At 42.4% G+C, this 15,311-nt stretch overlaps 1 protein-coding gene across 5 annotated transcripts in view; it reads right to left on the bottom strand.

Annotated features, from left to right (window-relative positions):
- ptpn12 (protein tyrosine phosphatase non-receptor type 12) overlaps nt 1–14,967 on the bottom strand; it is a 34,676-nt gene extending 19,709 nt beyond the window's left edge. For all 5 annotated transcript variants that reach the window (XM_081712577.1, XM_081712579.1, XM_081712578.1 and 2 more), the window contains exon 1: nt 14,553–14,967. In XM_081712577.1, coding sequence (XP_081568703.1) covers nt 14,553–14,651 — 99 coding nt within the window. In that variant the 5' untranslated portion in view covers nt 14,652–14,967. The remainder of the gene's footprint in view (nt 1–14,552) is intronic.
- Nucleotides 14,968–15,311: the final 344 nt, after the last annotated feature.

The following is a 15,311-nucleotide window of genomic DNA, read 5'->3' as shown; positions in this document are numbered from 1 at the left end:
TTTCTGTCAGCACCGGAGAAGAACAATAACCGGCGTGACACAGTTAAATTGGGCTCCCTCTCATTGGCCTGTTACTTACCTCTGCTCCAATCCACACGGCAGCACTGCAAGCCCCTCCCACACCCCCAAGGGATTCTGCTGAGGCAGGGCACGTCAACGCCCTCCTAGCTTAATGACCACATCACAGGGCGTATGAATGCAGTCCCAAGAGAAAAAGAAACTCGCATGCCTTGATGTACATTGCATTCCACAACTACTTAAAGTTCCACACTCCAAACCTAGACGTTTACTGTGTTTGAGTATCTCAGAAAATTCCACACTAAGTTACACCCCAGGACATGAATTTGAATTTAATAAATATTCATTTGTGTGTTTCAAAGGACACTGCAAACAAAAGTTTTTACATTTTCCAATGTACTGAATACATAATATTGTTTTGCAATGAGTCCCAAGTCTAGCTGCAGAACAAGATGGAGTTAGTAATGTGTTATAGGCTATAATACAAACTGATGGTTTCTGACATGACTGCTCCAAGAATAAGGTTAGAGGACAAAATCCTTTTGAAGCTACATTACAGAGAGAGAGAGAGAGAGAGAGAGAGAGAGAGAGAGAGAGAGAGAGAGAGACACTAAACACCACAGGACATGGATTTAAAGGCATATGACCACCACCATTATATTGTATATAAGCCAAGCTTCAAGCATCGTGCTCTGCCTTACTTGCGGGGAGAGCAAGCACGTGCTGGCTCATATGCGCAAGTGTCTACACGTACACGTACACACACACACACACACACACACACACACACACACACACACACACACACACACACACACACACACACACACACACACACACACACACACACACACACACACACACTTCTGTGTTGTGGGTTCTGTGGCTGAGGTATTAGCACTGCTCTGTCAGTGGAAGCCTGAACTCTGAAGTACTGGCTGCCAGAAAGCCATCATTAGAACATCATTCATTCTCTCTCTCTCTCATATCTATCTATCTATCTTTTTATCTCACACACAAAAGGTGTTGACTACACTCTCATGTACTCTGAGGGTTTAGGCTTACAATTCAGAATTTAAAAGCAATTGAAGTACTTTTCTTTGAGAAAATTTGGAATTTGCTTTAACATCATATTTTATTAATCCATGTTACAGGACAGTTTTGCTATTTTCCAATACCAGGTTTACTATAAAATGTTTCCTCACTGTTAACTGTAGTTATGAGAAACATACTGCACATCTGTGGCTTCTCTCTGAGCTTAAACACAATCCAATGGGGCTATTGTGTCTAAGCCTTTCAAAAGCCCAATAAATTGCCATTTTAAAATGAGGCACCTGCAATACAGTCGAACAAACAGTAACATAGTTATAGTGTCTTAGTGTCATGTGTAGAGTAACAGTAGGCCTTGTCAGTAGGCTTTAAAAGTTTGGGAAAAAAGAATGGTTTATGACCATGTGTGTGTAACTATTCCATTAGTTTCCTATTTTCCAAAAGGACATTTATCAAGGTTTTTGAAGATTCAATCACTTTTTGGAACCGCATTTAAGCCCAGTTAAAGAACTATATGCAGTACATAGGAAGCTCTATGAGCTTAAAATAAAAACTTCAAATACGGCAACGAAGGCCCGGGAAAATTGTGCATGGGAAAACCAGCATCACTGAAGAAAACCCTTCTGACCTTAATGACCTGGAGTCTTCAATGCCCAAACTTTTAATGTGTTAAAAGAAATGATTTTGAAAACCTTTTTGAGATTTAAGTGCATGAAGCGAGTTAATTATTCTACTGTGATTAACAACTGCTCTTCTTTGATTGATATTTCAATAGGGATTACATTTTGAAATAAGTGAATCAGTTACTTAATGCGATATCCTTGCTCATTTTGAGTGAAATCAAATGCATTCCAATTACTGCTGTCTCAGTTACCCCATTAAGGGTCATGCAAAAACTTATTTCTTTGAGCCGGCAAATGCATGGTCCTTTCTGAATCACTGACTCTGGAACTCATCGATACTTCTATATGTATGTGTTAAACAAGGAACATATTGGTAAAATTCTGCATTACAGCCTGCATTATATAGCATGCATTTACATTAAAAAAAATAATTTCACAATTAGAAATTGAGGATTAATGCAAAAATATTTGTACTAACAGCAGGTTAAGTACATAGTCTTCTGCGCCTGCAAATATTGCTAGGTCACTTCCTGCTTCCACATGTAATCAACGGTGATTATAAAGTTTTTCATTTAATTTCAAATTAAACACAAACTGTTTATCTGGGTAGCTGATGCCCCTGGTCATGTTGTACAAATTTCAGTAATACGAGATCATTTGAAAAAGCCAAAACACTGTTTTCTGTTTTTCAAAAAGCACTGACTTGTCATCAAAATGGTTCTAAAAAGTCTTTCGTAAATTTTACCTGTTATTTTGAAACTGAATATCATTTCACTTGGAAGTACGCTGTGTTGCAAAGGAGGATGCCTCATGATTTCTGATTCACAAGAATGGCAGGGATGATTAAACGATGGCTCCAGCTCAGGAAACCTCCTGAGGCCAGTGAGTGTGTGGGTGGAATAAGGCAACTGCAGGGAATTTAATGAGACAGCTAAAAACCACACTGAAGTCGTACTGGAAATACGCCCAGAAGAAATTCTTTTTAAAAGAAACAACATATTCATTGATTTACAGGGCAACACGAGACGCAAACAAAAGGTGACCGAGCGATTTGCCTGATGTCATACTGATGTGCACAGATATTGTGGACAAAAAGGTGTGTGCAAAAATGGGTCAGGAAATCCTTACATGGCACTTTTGTGCTATGTGTTAAGATCGCATTACTACCAGAAATTCTAACGATGCATGGCTAAATATCATTGTAATGCCCATGACCTCTCTTTCTCTAGATCAGGACAGATCATAAACACCAAAATGAAATACTTCTCCAAATTCTTCTCTCAAAGAACCGATCCTGAATCAGCCTCCTCCCAGCAGACTGAAAAATGTTTGCTCACTGCAGCTTCTATGGAACAAGAGGCCTAACCTATTTTCTGCTCTCACTTCAATAAGTAAACCTTCACACATTTTGCCCTTATCCTGAATTATTCACAGGAAATGGGTCTTTTGAAGGTAGTATGTACACTTCTCTCCGATTGGCAGAACAGAGCTGAGTGAGAATCATGTCTGCTGTGTGGTTCTCATGGAAACTATGTGGTTTCCAGGATGTAACTTGGTATTAGATGCAATACACCCTCTGATCACCCCAATCTCACACGCACACATGCACAGCTAGGGGCAAGGCACTTTCGTCAGCTGCAACACATCAAGCCTGAACTGAAATCTACAGTGGCTCAGCAGGCACAACAAAGAAGAATAGAGAAGAAGTGGAGACAGGCCTGGTCCCGTGGGGCTCAGCCAGGGACAGGCTCCTCGGAGGCCCACGAAACCATGGACAGGACCATGCCTTTTCTGCAAGTTTAAGCAAGCTTCACCTCCAACAAGACACCTGATACAGGTAGCACTCAAAAAACGTCAAACTCCACCATATGACGACACATATTACTACATAAATATCATCACAAATATTGTAAAACGCAAAAAGCATGGCAACAAAAGGATTTTCTGAATATAAACCAATCTTTGATCCTTTACTTTGCAAGCTTCACAAACTCTTTTAAACTCAAACATACACAGGAACACACGTGCACATACATGTGCACAAGCTTGTCCTCCCTTGACTGCACTTCACTTCACTTCACAGACCCTGAATATCCTGTGTGTATGAGGAAGCTGCCAATAGCACTAGCCCCGTGTGCAATGAGCAAGGCCCAGGTAAACTGATAAAGCCATGGCATTGTAGGCTAGACTTTAGGGGCAGAACTGGAGGGATGGCATGGGACAAAGAATCAAAAGAGTAAAAGAAGAAGAAAAAAAAAAAAGTAGTGCACCAACGTTACCCATCTGCTCCACTGAGATCAGTGGCATCCTTCATGTGACTAGGAATGAAAAAGATTTTCAGAAGGGCTTCAGTGATAGCCACATGACCATATCTGGGCCTGCATGCACACAGCACACCTGTCAGTTCAGTCACACCACAAAAAGGACAGAAGGCAACACATGCAGAGGACGTACTAAAATGGCAGAAAGGTCTGGGCAGCGGAGCAGTCCGCAGGCCTGAGAGAGTTTTCTGTGAGTTTTCTAGGTATTTGGAAGTCTTTAGGAACAGTGGCTTATAAAAGGGCGATGGATCGCTTGTTCTGGGTCTGTAGATGCAACACGCCTGCGTGTTTGCTCCATTGCGAATAGAACTGCGCAACAGAGTTCACAGACCATGCCATACTTCAGCACGTCCTAGACCATGCCATACTTCAGCACGTCCTAGACCATGCCATACTTCATTGTCTCTTTATTAGCTTCTGCAGGATAAAAGGGTATACGGTTCCAGAACAGCCCACTCTAGACTTGTAGCAGCCACTGCATCAACAATGAGCCTGACCAAATATGAGCACTAACTAATTACATCACACATGCCCTGTGAGCATACTAACCAATAGGAGAAGAGCCTGTTAACTGCTGCATGGCACAGGCAACACCAGTGTGCTCCATCACAGTATGAAGCAACCTAAATCAACATTTCAATATTAATATCATGCAGTCATGGTTTTAATGGGGGCATTAGGACAAAACCAACCTGGTGCTAAAGACAAAGAAAATTACATTTTCTTAAAATTCACCATGAAGCGATGAGATCTTGCGTACCATCTGTGCGTTACCCACCCGCTCAGTGAGCCACAGGAAGTGCACTGGTTGCCTCCGGCCACACCCAGAGGCTGATGATGGAGCACTCTCTCTCACACAGGCACATTTCCTCTTTAACCACAAGCAAGGAGTCACTGGCCTGGTAGCACAGCTCCTCTAAGGTACTTAAACATTCACAAGTACTGATTAGAACCAATGAGGCAGCATTGATGGGTGAAACACACACACACACACACACACACACACACACACACACACACACCATGACACTGTGACAGCAGCTTATATAAGAATCATTGTGTTTCTTGCAACATACAGGCCATTAGCAGTGTGGCATTACATAGTATGCATACCACAGTTAGTAGGGTAAGGACTGACTACGTGCACATTTTCTCAGTGCACTTTTAATGTGACTCAGTGGCCTTGTAATTAACTTGTTTTGTTACTCGTACATTAGAGCCACAAAGAGTGCGAAGATTCATGCAAACGCTTGATGGCCTACGTGCACAAGTTCCATCACCACGGCTACTGAGTGCTAGAATTACGCCGTACAAGGGCTACTAGTCAAAATGCTGCTTTCAAAGCAGGCAGTATTAAAACTCCCATAAAAAGGCCAGAATCATCTGTTCATTCTCATTCAAAAGCAGAAGAACAGAGACAACATTACCTTGGCTGGCACACATCCATCATAATCAGTTTCAACAAACAGTTACCCATCACTTGTTGCCTACAACTACCACTTCTACTAATTTACAGAGCCCACATAGCTCCAGTAATATCTGTGCAAAGTTTGAGACAGAGATGGCAAAAATGTGCCATTGTTGTAGTAAATGCTCTTTGCTTGGACACAGGAAGCACCTGGCTAATTGTGAGGCTGGAGTACGTGAACAACACACAGACCATCTCTCTCCCACACACACACACACACACACACACACGAGCCTAGCGATTGCTGTATACACTTGAACGTCAGCACGTGCACATACCCCTACGAGCACGTATCTGTTGGAAGGAGAGGTGCATGTTGCTGACATTGGCAAGGTGTTTTTTACTGCTCATTTTACTGCAGGACTCCAGTAGGCCCACAGCCGGCCTGAGCTTCACCTTCTGGAGGAGATTTGGCCATTTACTCGAATCACTTAACAACAGGTCTCTCTGCCATGCATCGTGGGCGGGAGGTGATCAGATTCTACTTCATCCCTCTGCAGTTTCACATTTCAGTGCTTCAGTAGTAGACACATTTAAGATGAATAAAAACGCTGGCACCATCAACTTGACAGCTTTCTCGGACAGACTTTAGTTCATGTTGACTACAGCCTTTCACTGCTTTTCATCATCCATATTTATAATATGGAAACCAGACTTATCAATGACACAAATAAAAAGTCACGAGCAGAGTGAAGACAGCGTGAAAGACACAGGCCGAGAGATACAGAGACCCAGTCGAGAAGAGAGAGAAAATAGCTCAGACTGAGAGCGCTCAGTACACCCCATTTCCCCTTGTTAGGAAGCAGAGTGACTGAGCTCTGATTGGGACTTATGCACACAGGACACAGGGAACGAGGTGCGAATGTCTGCACTCATTTTCTCAGGAGGGGGGATTTTTTTTTTTTTTTAAAGCAAAACACAGGATGTGAGAGTCATCAGGCCTTCAATCTCTAGCCCCCCCCCCACACACACAGGAAAAAAAAAGAGAAGCAACCCACACTCAACTCAGCAGCTCACATGCTATCAGTAGTATGGTATGCTATGATAACCAGTGACAGCTTTTGGTGCTTAATATCACGTCCATTTTATAATGATAAAATATATAGTTGTGAATGTATGAATCATAGCTCTATATACAACAGTCCAGCTCTCTATCCAGCTGCATGCTGTGATCTGCACTGCCAGATCAGTTTGGTGGCTCATTTTTTCCTCCATCATTTACCTCTCCGTTATTCTTTCAGTTTCTGCTGCCTTTAATTAAAAGATCATTTAAACTTTAATACACAGCTTCTTTTATCCGGTTTATTATTCCAGAAAACCTTTCAGAATCACTTCTTAAAAGCAGAATCCAGTGTGTTCTTGAGCACATCCCTGCCCTTGCTTTCCACAAGCCGTAGGCTATGAGATTTCAACATGTCTTCACGTGGCTGCGTTGCCGTTTCCTTTCATGTCATTCTACTTTTCTGCAAGGTCACTGTGAAATTCCTCACCTCATCTATGCCCTACATGTCATGTCACTATTCTAGTCTAACTGGTTCAACCCAACTTCAGCTAGTCTGATGCGACAAGAAACACAGTGGAAAACTTTGAGGATAATTACAGTGGGAAAACCCATAAAGTCATCCATGCGAGCGCACTATTGGAGAAATACCAGAAAAGTTTTATAGCTTCTTAACCCTAATGCCTTGTATATATGATTACGAAATCTGTGATGCTGAGACACAATGAATACCATAGTAGTGGGAGTTTTAAGCAACTGCTTAAATGTCAAGCTCAAAATTCCCCAGGGCTTTCTTGGGAGTATGGGATATATAGCTCTGGGGGGAAAAAACTGAGATCACTGCGAAATTTCTCTGCGTTATTTTTCCAAAACACATGAAGGCTGGGATTGAAAAGCACCACATATTGATTTCTGAACTCTTCCTTAGTTAAGATATTAGTATTGTGTTATTTTTAAAAATATGAACTTGGTTTCCTTTGGTTTGTAATCACTGAATATTTTGACCTGTTGTTGCTTTCATAATTGCTTTAAATTACTGTATTTTTATTTGGAATTTGGGAGAATGTTGTCAGTGGTTAAAGGAATACTACTAGGAACATAATGTTCATTATGCACAAACTTGGACCTAAAAATAGTAAAACCATAGAGACTAATTATTTTGCAGTGGTGATGAATGGACAAGACAGCTGTAGTACAGCTGGGGTTGGGACCTGAAGAAGAGTGCTGGAAGCTCTTCCCTACGACCCTGTCGAATCATGTACACACCACTCTGTGCTGAAAAAGGCACCACAGCTCTGGCTCGGACAGAAAAGAGCTACACTACTGCTACAGCAAAGTCCGATGAGCTATCGTTGACCAATGGGAGAGAATCAAAGGCTTTCGGCCTCCTAACTGCCCTACTCTAACTATCCCTGAGAAATTCAGTGGCTCCCCGAAGCAGACACTGACTGAAGCAGAGAGATGAGAAGCTCGCCAACGTCCGGTGATGGAGTGGTGCTTGTGTCAGGTACCTAGCTTGACAAATAAAATGGGCACAAAGACATGCAACTGCCGTGAGCCAGCAGGACACCCCCCCACGCACAGCACATGGACCCACCCAGACAGCTTCGTATGCTGTACAGAATGGGTTCACGGAGCAACGCTTCTACACACTGGATCTACCATCTTTTTTCAGAGAGGGGCTCCTGTCAGGCACCGACCACAAAAGCAATGAAGGAGCGGAAAGCCACATTGTTAAGGTGGTGCTCAGTCGGTGGTGAGACCATCCAGATGTGTGGGCGGCAGTGTCTGGAGTTCACCTTAGGGGATGTCTACATCCATGCAGTGGCAAGCCATCATAGAAAACCCCAAAAGGTAGGGGTGTGGGAGGGCTGGATATTACATGAAACAACAAGTTTAAACAACTTCAAAAAATATCCGTGTTTTCCCGGCCTATCAACAGGCTGTCTTACAAAAGGATAGAAGTGAAGAAACAGGGGAGCTTCCCACTGCTGCCCATTCGGATTTTATTCCCTTTCATGCCGTTTTACTTTTTTTGCACTCTTTAAAACAAAAAACAAAAACAAACAAAACTGAAAATGAGTGTTTAAAGCTTTGCCCACTAACTGCTACAGTACACGACAAGCTCACATTTACAAACGTCTAAAATTATTCTGACTGTGATCATTCTAAGAGTCACTAAAATAAATTATGCATCATCAGATCTTTTATTACCTTTCGATATCTAAATGTAAATAATGACAACTGCTCTGTGATGGGTGAGCAGAAGATAATGAAGCATTGTGTGGGCATTCCCTCTGTGGCTATCAGGAGTGGGCATTACGAGCTCTAATCTGGGGACATAATATAAAATTGTTGAACATTCTTTTATTGTATTTTATTCTGCCTCAAGCACTTGAACGTTTGGTTGGATGCAATTTAAAGCAAAAAAAAAAAAAAGATGCTAGCGAAAAACGCTCTCCAACATGAACCCTAAAGCTTCAGTCATGCACAAGGCCATTTTTAACCCAACTACATTACTGCATCACCACTACAATAACTAGCTAAATGTTTTAGCTCATGGAACTCAGTACTTTGCCTTTATTTGAATTATTGAAGGAGTCAGTAAAAGTGTTCCCGAATTTGTAAGTTTTTAACATTCCTCACTAATACACATGGGCACTCTCACACACTGTCTGGGACTGATCCCAATATTAGACTGCTGCAGCTCAGAGGCAGAGCTGCCCACTCGAGTGGTAGCTGGGCTGAATCCAGGAACAGGGACTCCCCAGCAGAGGCCTGGCAGTCTGGGTCACACTGGCACTCCAGGAGGCCAGGACAGGCGGCCTGGCACAAAGCAGACCAAAATCTAGACACCGTCACCTGGTGCAGCTCCGCCAAGTTATCCTGGCTTTTCTCCCAATAGCAAACCTTTTGCACGTTTAGACACAACAGCGAATCTGCATCAAGGGCTTCCACACACATTATGGTTTTTGTTTTCATTTTGTGTTAGTGACAACTAAACGTACAGTCCCTGTAGTTGTTCAGAGCATGTTGATGGCACAATGTCCGGAGAGCCATCAGCAATGCCTAAGCCATACCTGAATTGTTTCTTGGGTTATGAGCAATGCATGGTCTGGTTCAGGTATGGACTGGCTCTGTAAAGGATTAATTGGGTCAGAATTGATCCCTTTAAAGCTTCATAAACTAACTCATTCACACACACACACAAAATCAAACAGTCTGCACAGAAAAAGATTTCTGCACAGTAATCATACAAAAACTATTTTTGGGCTTAATCTATAGACTGTGGATAGCTGAGCTATTTGTAAGCATAACTGTCCAAGTGCAGTCACAATATGTGTGTTTGTAGAAACATAAGTGTCAAGGGTGTCTCCACTCAATCACATTAAAGGTCATCATATTTCATTTAAAATAACAATAGCTGCATTGCAATCAGGTATTCCTATTTACATGCAACACAACACTTAATTTGTGTAAAAAACGGATGATGTTAAGAGCACACAGATCTGACATTAATGCCTTCTCACCATAGACACCATTGGAAGTACTTAAATGACAATGCAAAAGCACAAGTTGAAATTTGAACGTTTTCTCTATATCATTAGTGGTACATGCGATGGTGCAGTTACTATTATCAAGAGGCCTGGCATAGTTAAATGTTTTGGAGCAAAAATAAATAAAAACATCACTCACGGTAAATTAGACATAGGCCAATCGAGCATGTGAAAGATAGTGACTGCAAGTGGATGTATGTGAGAAATCATTAGCACATTATCACATTAGCCTACAGTACTAGAGCAGGGCATTCCCTTCATCACCCTCTCCAACACACGTACTTTAGGACAACGGCACGCAACACAAACACTGAATCAGTCAATTAGCCCCTGAGCTTCCTATTAACCTCTTAACAGGATGGGTGAGCGGTCATTTACTCAGAGATACCATGCCAAATTCTTGTCCTGCATAGTATCTTAGCTGTTCCCAGGACTGCGTTCTTTTGCGTGGAGATCTCTGATGTTGCTCCTGGGCCGTGCTGCAGCCATTCTCCCGGTCTGAGAGTCACAGCTCCTTGTGCGCCGATCACTACTCATGGCCTGTTGTGCGTGCTGTTATGTGTATTGTGCGCTTGCCCTCTGATAGTTAGCTTGCTCAGGCCTGGGGCCAGTCTCAACAGCTCTCACACACACACACACACAGAATACTGGGCTGGCATGTGGGGAGAGCTCCAGTAGACCTCACCCACACAAGCTGATTATTGCCTGGCCTCCAGCAGCACCAGCTAAGGGTGGGGTGGGGTGGGGGTACAGAGGGAGAGAAAGCAATGGAGAGTAAACAAGGCGGTAAGCAGAACTCCAGACATTTCACAGTGGCTGTGCTGGTGCCACCAACATTCAGCTGCTGGCTTGGTATCAGGTTTGAAAAGCCTGCAAGAGGTTTAGCCCAAGCAGGGGAAGTAGTGACGGAGGGTGTCACAATGAAACGAAGGAGGCCGAGTGGAGGATGTACAACAGTGCGCAAAACTGATTTAAGTGCCAAGAACATTTTTTAAAATGGCCCACGCATGCACCAGGAAGCATCCATGTTTTAATGGTACACGATAACACCAAATGACATTCCTCTGTGGAAATGTTGCTTACCCCATCTGTCATGAATGCCACACAGAGGGGCTGAGGTAATGTCAGCTGCCATTCTGCTTCTCCATTGTGTCCATAACATCTCCAGTAAATCAGACGCATGCGGTGTCATATCTGTAAGCAAGAGTCTGTGCGAGGCAGACCGTTTTACAAAAGTAACCAAATCTGAACAGCATCTCGTTTTTGCTGTAATGTGGTATGTAAAAAGGCTTACCCTGCAAAAGATTACAGAACAATTACACACTAAAAAGGAGAAAAGTTTCATAATTGATCATCTCTGTTGGCCAGTACAAATTAAACACATTTGCACGAGAATAAATAGGTTGCACTTTCCCTATTTACTTACTAGTCTGGAGCCCTCAGCATTGGGAGGACTGAAGAAACAGAGAAAGGCAGAATGAAAAAGACAACAAGAAAGAATAGAGTGAAAGCCAAACTAGTGGAAGGGAGGGACTGAGGAGTGGGGATGAGCTAGAGCACATTTGTGTTTCAACAGCTCTGACAAACATGTATGAGGTTTTACGTCCTCATTCTCCCTCACACTCACACACAAACACTTTTAGCACTTGCATAATGGCTAACACTTTCTTTTTGATAAGAAAATTGAGGGTTTACAAGAGAGCCGTGTCTGTGGTGGGGACAGTCTAGTGTTCGTAACGAGCCTGAAGTCAGTTAATAGGAGGGCAGGGTACTGCCAGGCCCCTGTACACCACCCTGCTCAGACACTAGAAGAGATAGGACATTTCCCACTAACACGGAAGTACAGCGGGGTGTACTGATGTCACATAGAAATGTCAAAGGTAATGGTGTTTACCACAATCAATCGAATCTCATCCTAGTAGATTCTACAGTGATGGCACATTCCAGAACTCCTTCTTGACCTCCTGCACCCTGCGAGGTGAGTGGGTCAGGAACCATGTTGGAGAAGGCAATTTCATTTTTTCTTTTGAATTGAACCCATCAGATGTACACACAACTTCACTCTGCCTCTCTCCTGCCCAAACTCCCAGGAAGGGCAAGAATCAAGCGTGTGTGAATTCTACTCTCTGGCTCTGTCTAGTACATACAATACATGAACAAGACCAGTGCACACAGCATCAAGACACAGAAGCACACCTCTGGAATGTGGTAACTTACACATAATAACAGATTTTGATATATGAAATTCTACTAGCGGGAGGATCCTACTGCTCCAACATCAAAGCTATGACCAATCAGATCCCGCTGTTAAACAGCTGTTCTTCAAAAACCTCAGTGTGCCAAGGTGATGCTGTGATCGCACACAGGTACCACCGTGGTCCTATTGTTCATTAGTTCTTAGGAGCACAGCACAGCTTGGAAGTGTGCTAAATGCAGGAACAGGGTGACACCAATCCAGAGGCAACCCTTAACAGCAATGGGCGAGTCGCCATGTGTGCTGTGTAGTGGTAACTGACAGGCCTCGTAAGAGTCATTGGGAGTCATATATTGTATGATATATATTGTATATATACTGTCATTTGGAAGATACATAGAAAGGCCAGGAAATTGGCAAGCTAATTTCTACAGAAAGAGGCGAGAAAATGTTCAAACAAACAAACAAACAGTTTTCACCAGAAAAATCAGTTTCTTCTAAAGAAGCAGTTTAAGTGAGCTTCACAGTTCATTCTTACTGAATGATGCTACTTGGAATCCTGTAACTGACTGGGTTGTTTTGTTTTGTTTTTTTTAAGCATCGATGAATATCAGAGTTCCTATTTTTAAATATTTCCTATTTATGGTAAACCTATTATTCTAAATAAAGAAGCCAGCTGACCAGTTAGAAAGACAACAAAGCATGTAAAATGTACACATGTAGAATATAAGGCCACAGGAAGTTACATTAGATCAACATTTCACCAGAAAGTTCCTGCACCAAGCAAGTACTGGTTGGGGTTAAGTTCATTATCAGCTTTTTTTTTTTTTTTGAGTTTCATCATACTGACTTCCCATTATGGAGTGGGAAGTAGCCCTAATGCTCTCACAGTACAAGTCTGAATCTCATGATGCACAACTGCACAAATAACTTCAGTGTGTTCCTTTAAGTAATCATAGATTCATGACCCTGCTTGCTTCGTGAGACAAGCCTGGGTCTTAGGGTTGCTTCAGTGTGCCTTGACATTTAAAATATGTTGTTAGAGCACATTATGGTTAATACCTCACCAAGTATCATATACAGTACATCGAGTATGGGTTACATGCGAGGCACACCAGTATGTGTCAGTCTTTTTACAAAACCTAGGGGCTTATAGAATAAAATCTTATCTTTACGCACTAATCCCGCGAGGCATTCGAGATATGAATACCGTTGAATTCTTTCGACTTGATAATACGTCAAATGCGGTCTTTCACGTCTAGATTCTCTCTCCTGTCATGTTGCTGATGTGCAAAGGGTCATACAGCTTTGAACTTTGATTTAGTTTAATCTAAATTCGGTATACGGTCGGATAAGGTCCAAAACACTTCCTCTCAATGTCCGGAGTCACGGTGGTTCCAACGCCCCTGGTCCTTGCGCAACATCCGTGAACTCCCTTCGACTACCACGTTGGATTCTAATAAACCAAGCATTTATCCAACATATTAACATGGATACACTTTTAAAATCCAGCAGTTATTTTCGCAATCAACGCATTATAACAGAAACCTAAACAACCAAGCGCACATTGAAGTAATATATTACTTCTATTTGGACAAAGACAATAACTGGCCAAGCTCACAGCCAGCCAAGGTAGCTGCTAGTAAGTAGCCAGTAAAGCAGTCTATGGTTACGATGTTCAGAGTACTGCCTTCAAGAAACTCCGGCTTTCAATTTGTCTTCTTACCTGTTTATTATGGACTATACAAAAGAAAACTGTTCGTAGCTACTGCTTTCTGAATTCGCCTTTTTGACAATATGTAAATCGACCCGTCCTAAATCCGACTGAACAGTGGCAGGATATGTTAGCATACACTTTTGAGGACATCTTAGAAATTTAGGCAAAATAGGCTCAACTAATTGTAGAAAATGCTTATCCAAATATTAGCCTCTTTGCTATCCTACCAAGAAGGTGATGTTACAAATCCTAACAATCTTGGTCTGACCACATTTAACTGCAGCTGTAATTATCGGTAGTGAAATGCGTGTAAAAACGGTATAACAGCACTGGACAGTGATACCTTTTTTAAATTATGTTGAGGTTGGAGAAACATAGCGGCTAGGCCGCAGACGAAGCCTGGTAGACGGAGTAGACTCTGCGCAGAGACATGTATCCTTACCTCATATAGCTGCGCAACTGCATGGTTCTCAGTGGAACATAATATTTAATGTGGGAAAAGGAAGTGGGATAGGGACACGTTCAAAATACACAAGAAAGGTCTCGGAACTATTGGAGAATACAACGTGAGCGCGAGTAGTCACGGGGCCGCTCTCCTTCTCACCATGAAGTCACTGCCGAAGTTATCCTCGCCTCTCTGGTCCCCTGTTCGCATGGCATGAACCTCTTGAATGAACTTCCTCAATATATTCGCCTGGTCCATCCTTTCAGTCCCTGAACAGTGGTGTTCCCACGCTAATTTAACTATTCCGAATACAAAAAGAGATAGAAAAAAATAAATTAAATAAATATCGTAAAGAAAAAAGCGTTGTCTGACAATTATTCCAACATCTTTATCGCTCCATAGTCCTCTTTGCTTCCCGATGAAAATAATGTAATCCAAACGCTTACTGCCTCAAGTGTAAATAATTTCTCCTGTAACCCACCAGGCAGTTTATATTAATATTTCTGTATGTTTTAATAAAAATAAACACCGGTTCGCCCCTCCCTATCGCCACACTGCCACACTAACAACTAAACTCTGAAACAAAACTGGCTGGACCGCCCAAAAGCCGCTACGACACGTTGCCACCCTCTAGTAGGAACGGCGTATTGCAATTGGATAGAGTTTGTCAGTCGGAGATGGGTTATTGGGCAAAATAATACGTCCTTCTAATAAATGCTAACATTTCTTGACGTTAACTGGGAAAATAAGCTGTCGATCACGTCGTCAGCTCAGTGAGCATCTTATTGGTAGAAATCGGTAGGCACCGCCCACCTAGATTCCACTCATGCTCAGTACAGGACTGCCTACCGCAAATGTGACGTGTGAGTAGCTTTAATCGAGAAACAAAAACTGATCTCATATATCTCTCGTGTGCCA

This window comes from Electrophorus electricus, chromosome 4, assembly GCF_041902795.1.
Source record: "Electrophorus electricus isolate QZ-2024a chromosome 4, ASM4190279v1, whole genome shotgun sequence".
Classification (NCBI taxonomy): Eukaryota; Metazoa; Chordata; class Actinopteri; order Gymnotiformes; family Gymnotidae; genus Electrophorus; species Electrophorus electricus.
Note: the sequence above shows the minus strand (reverse complement) of the source record. Positions and strands in the feature narration are given on the sequence as shown.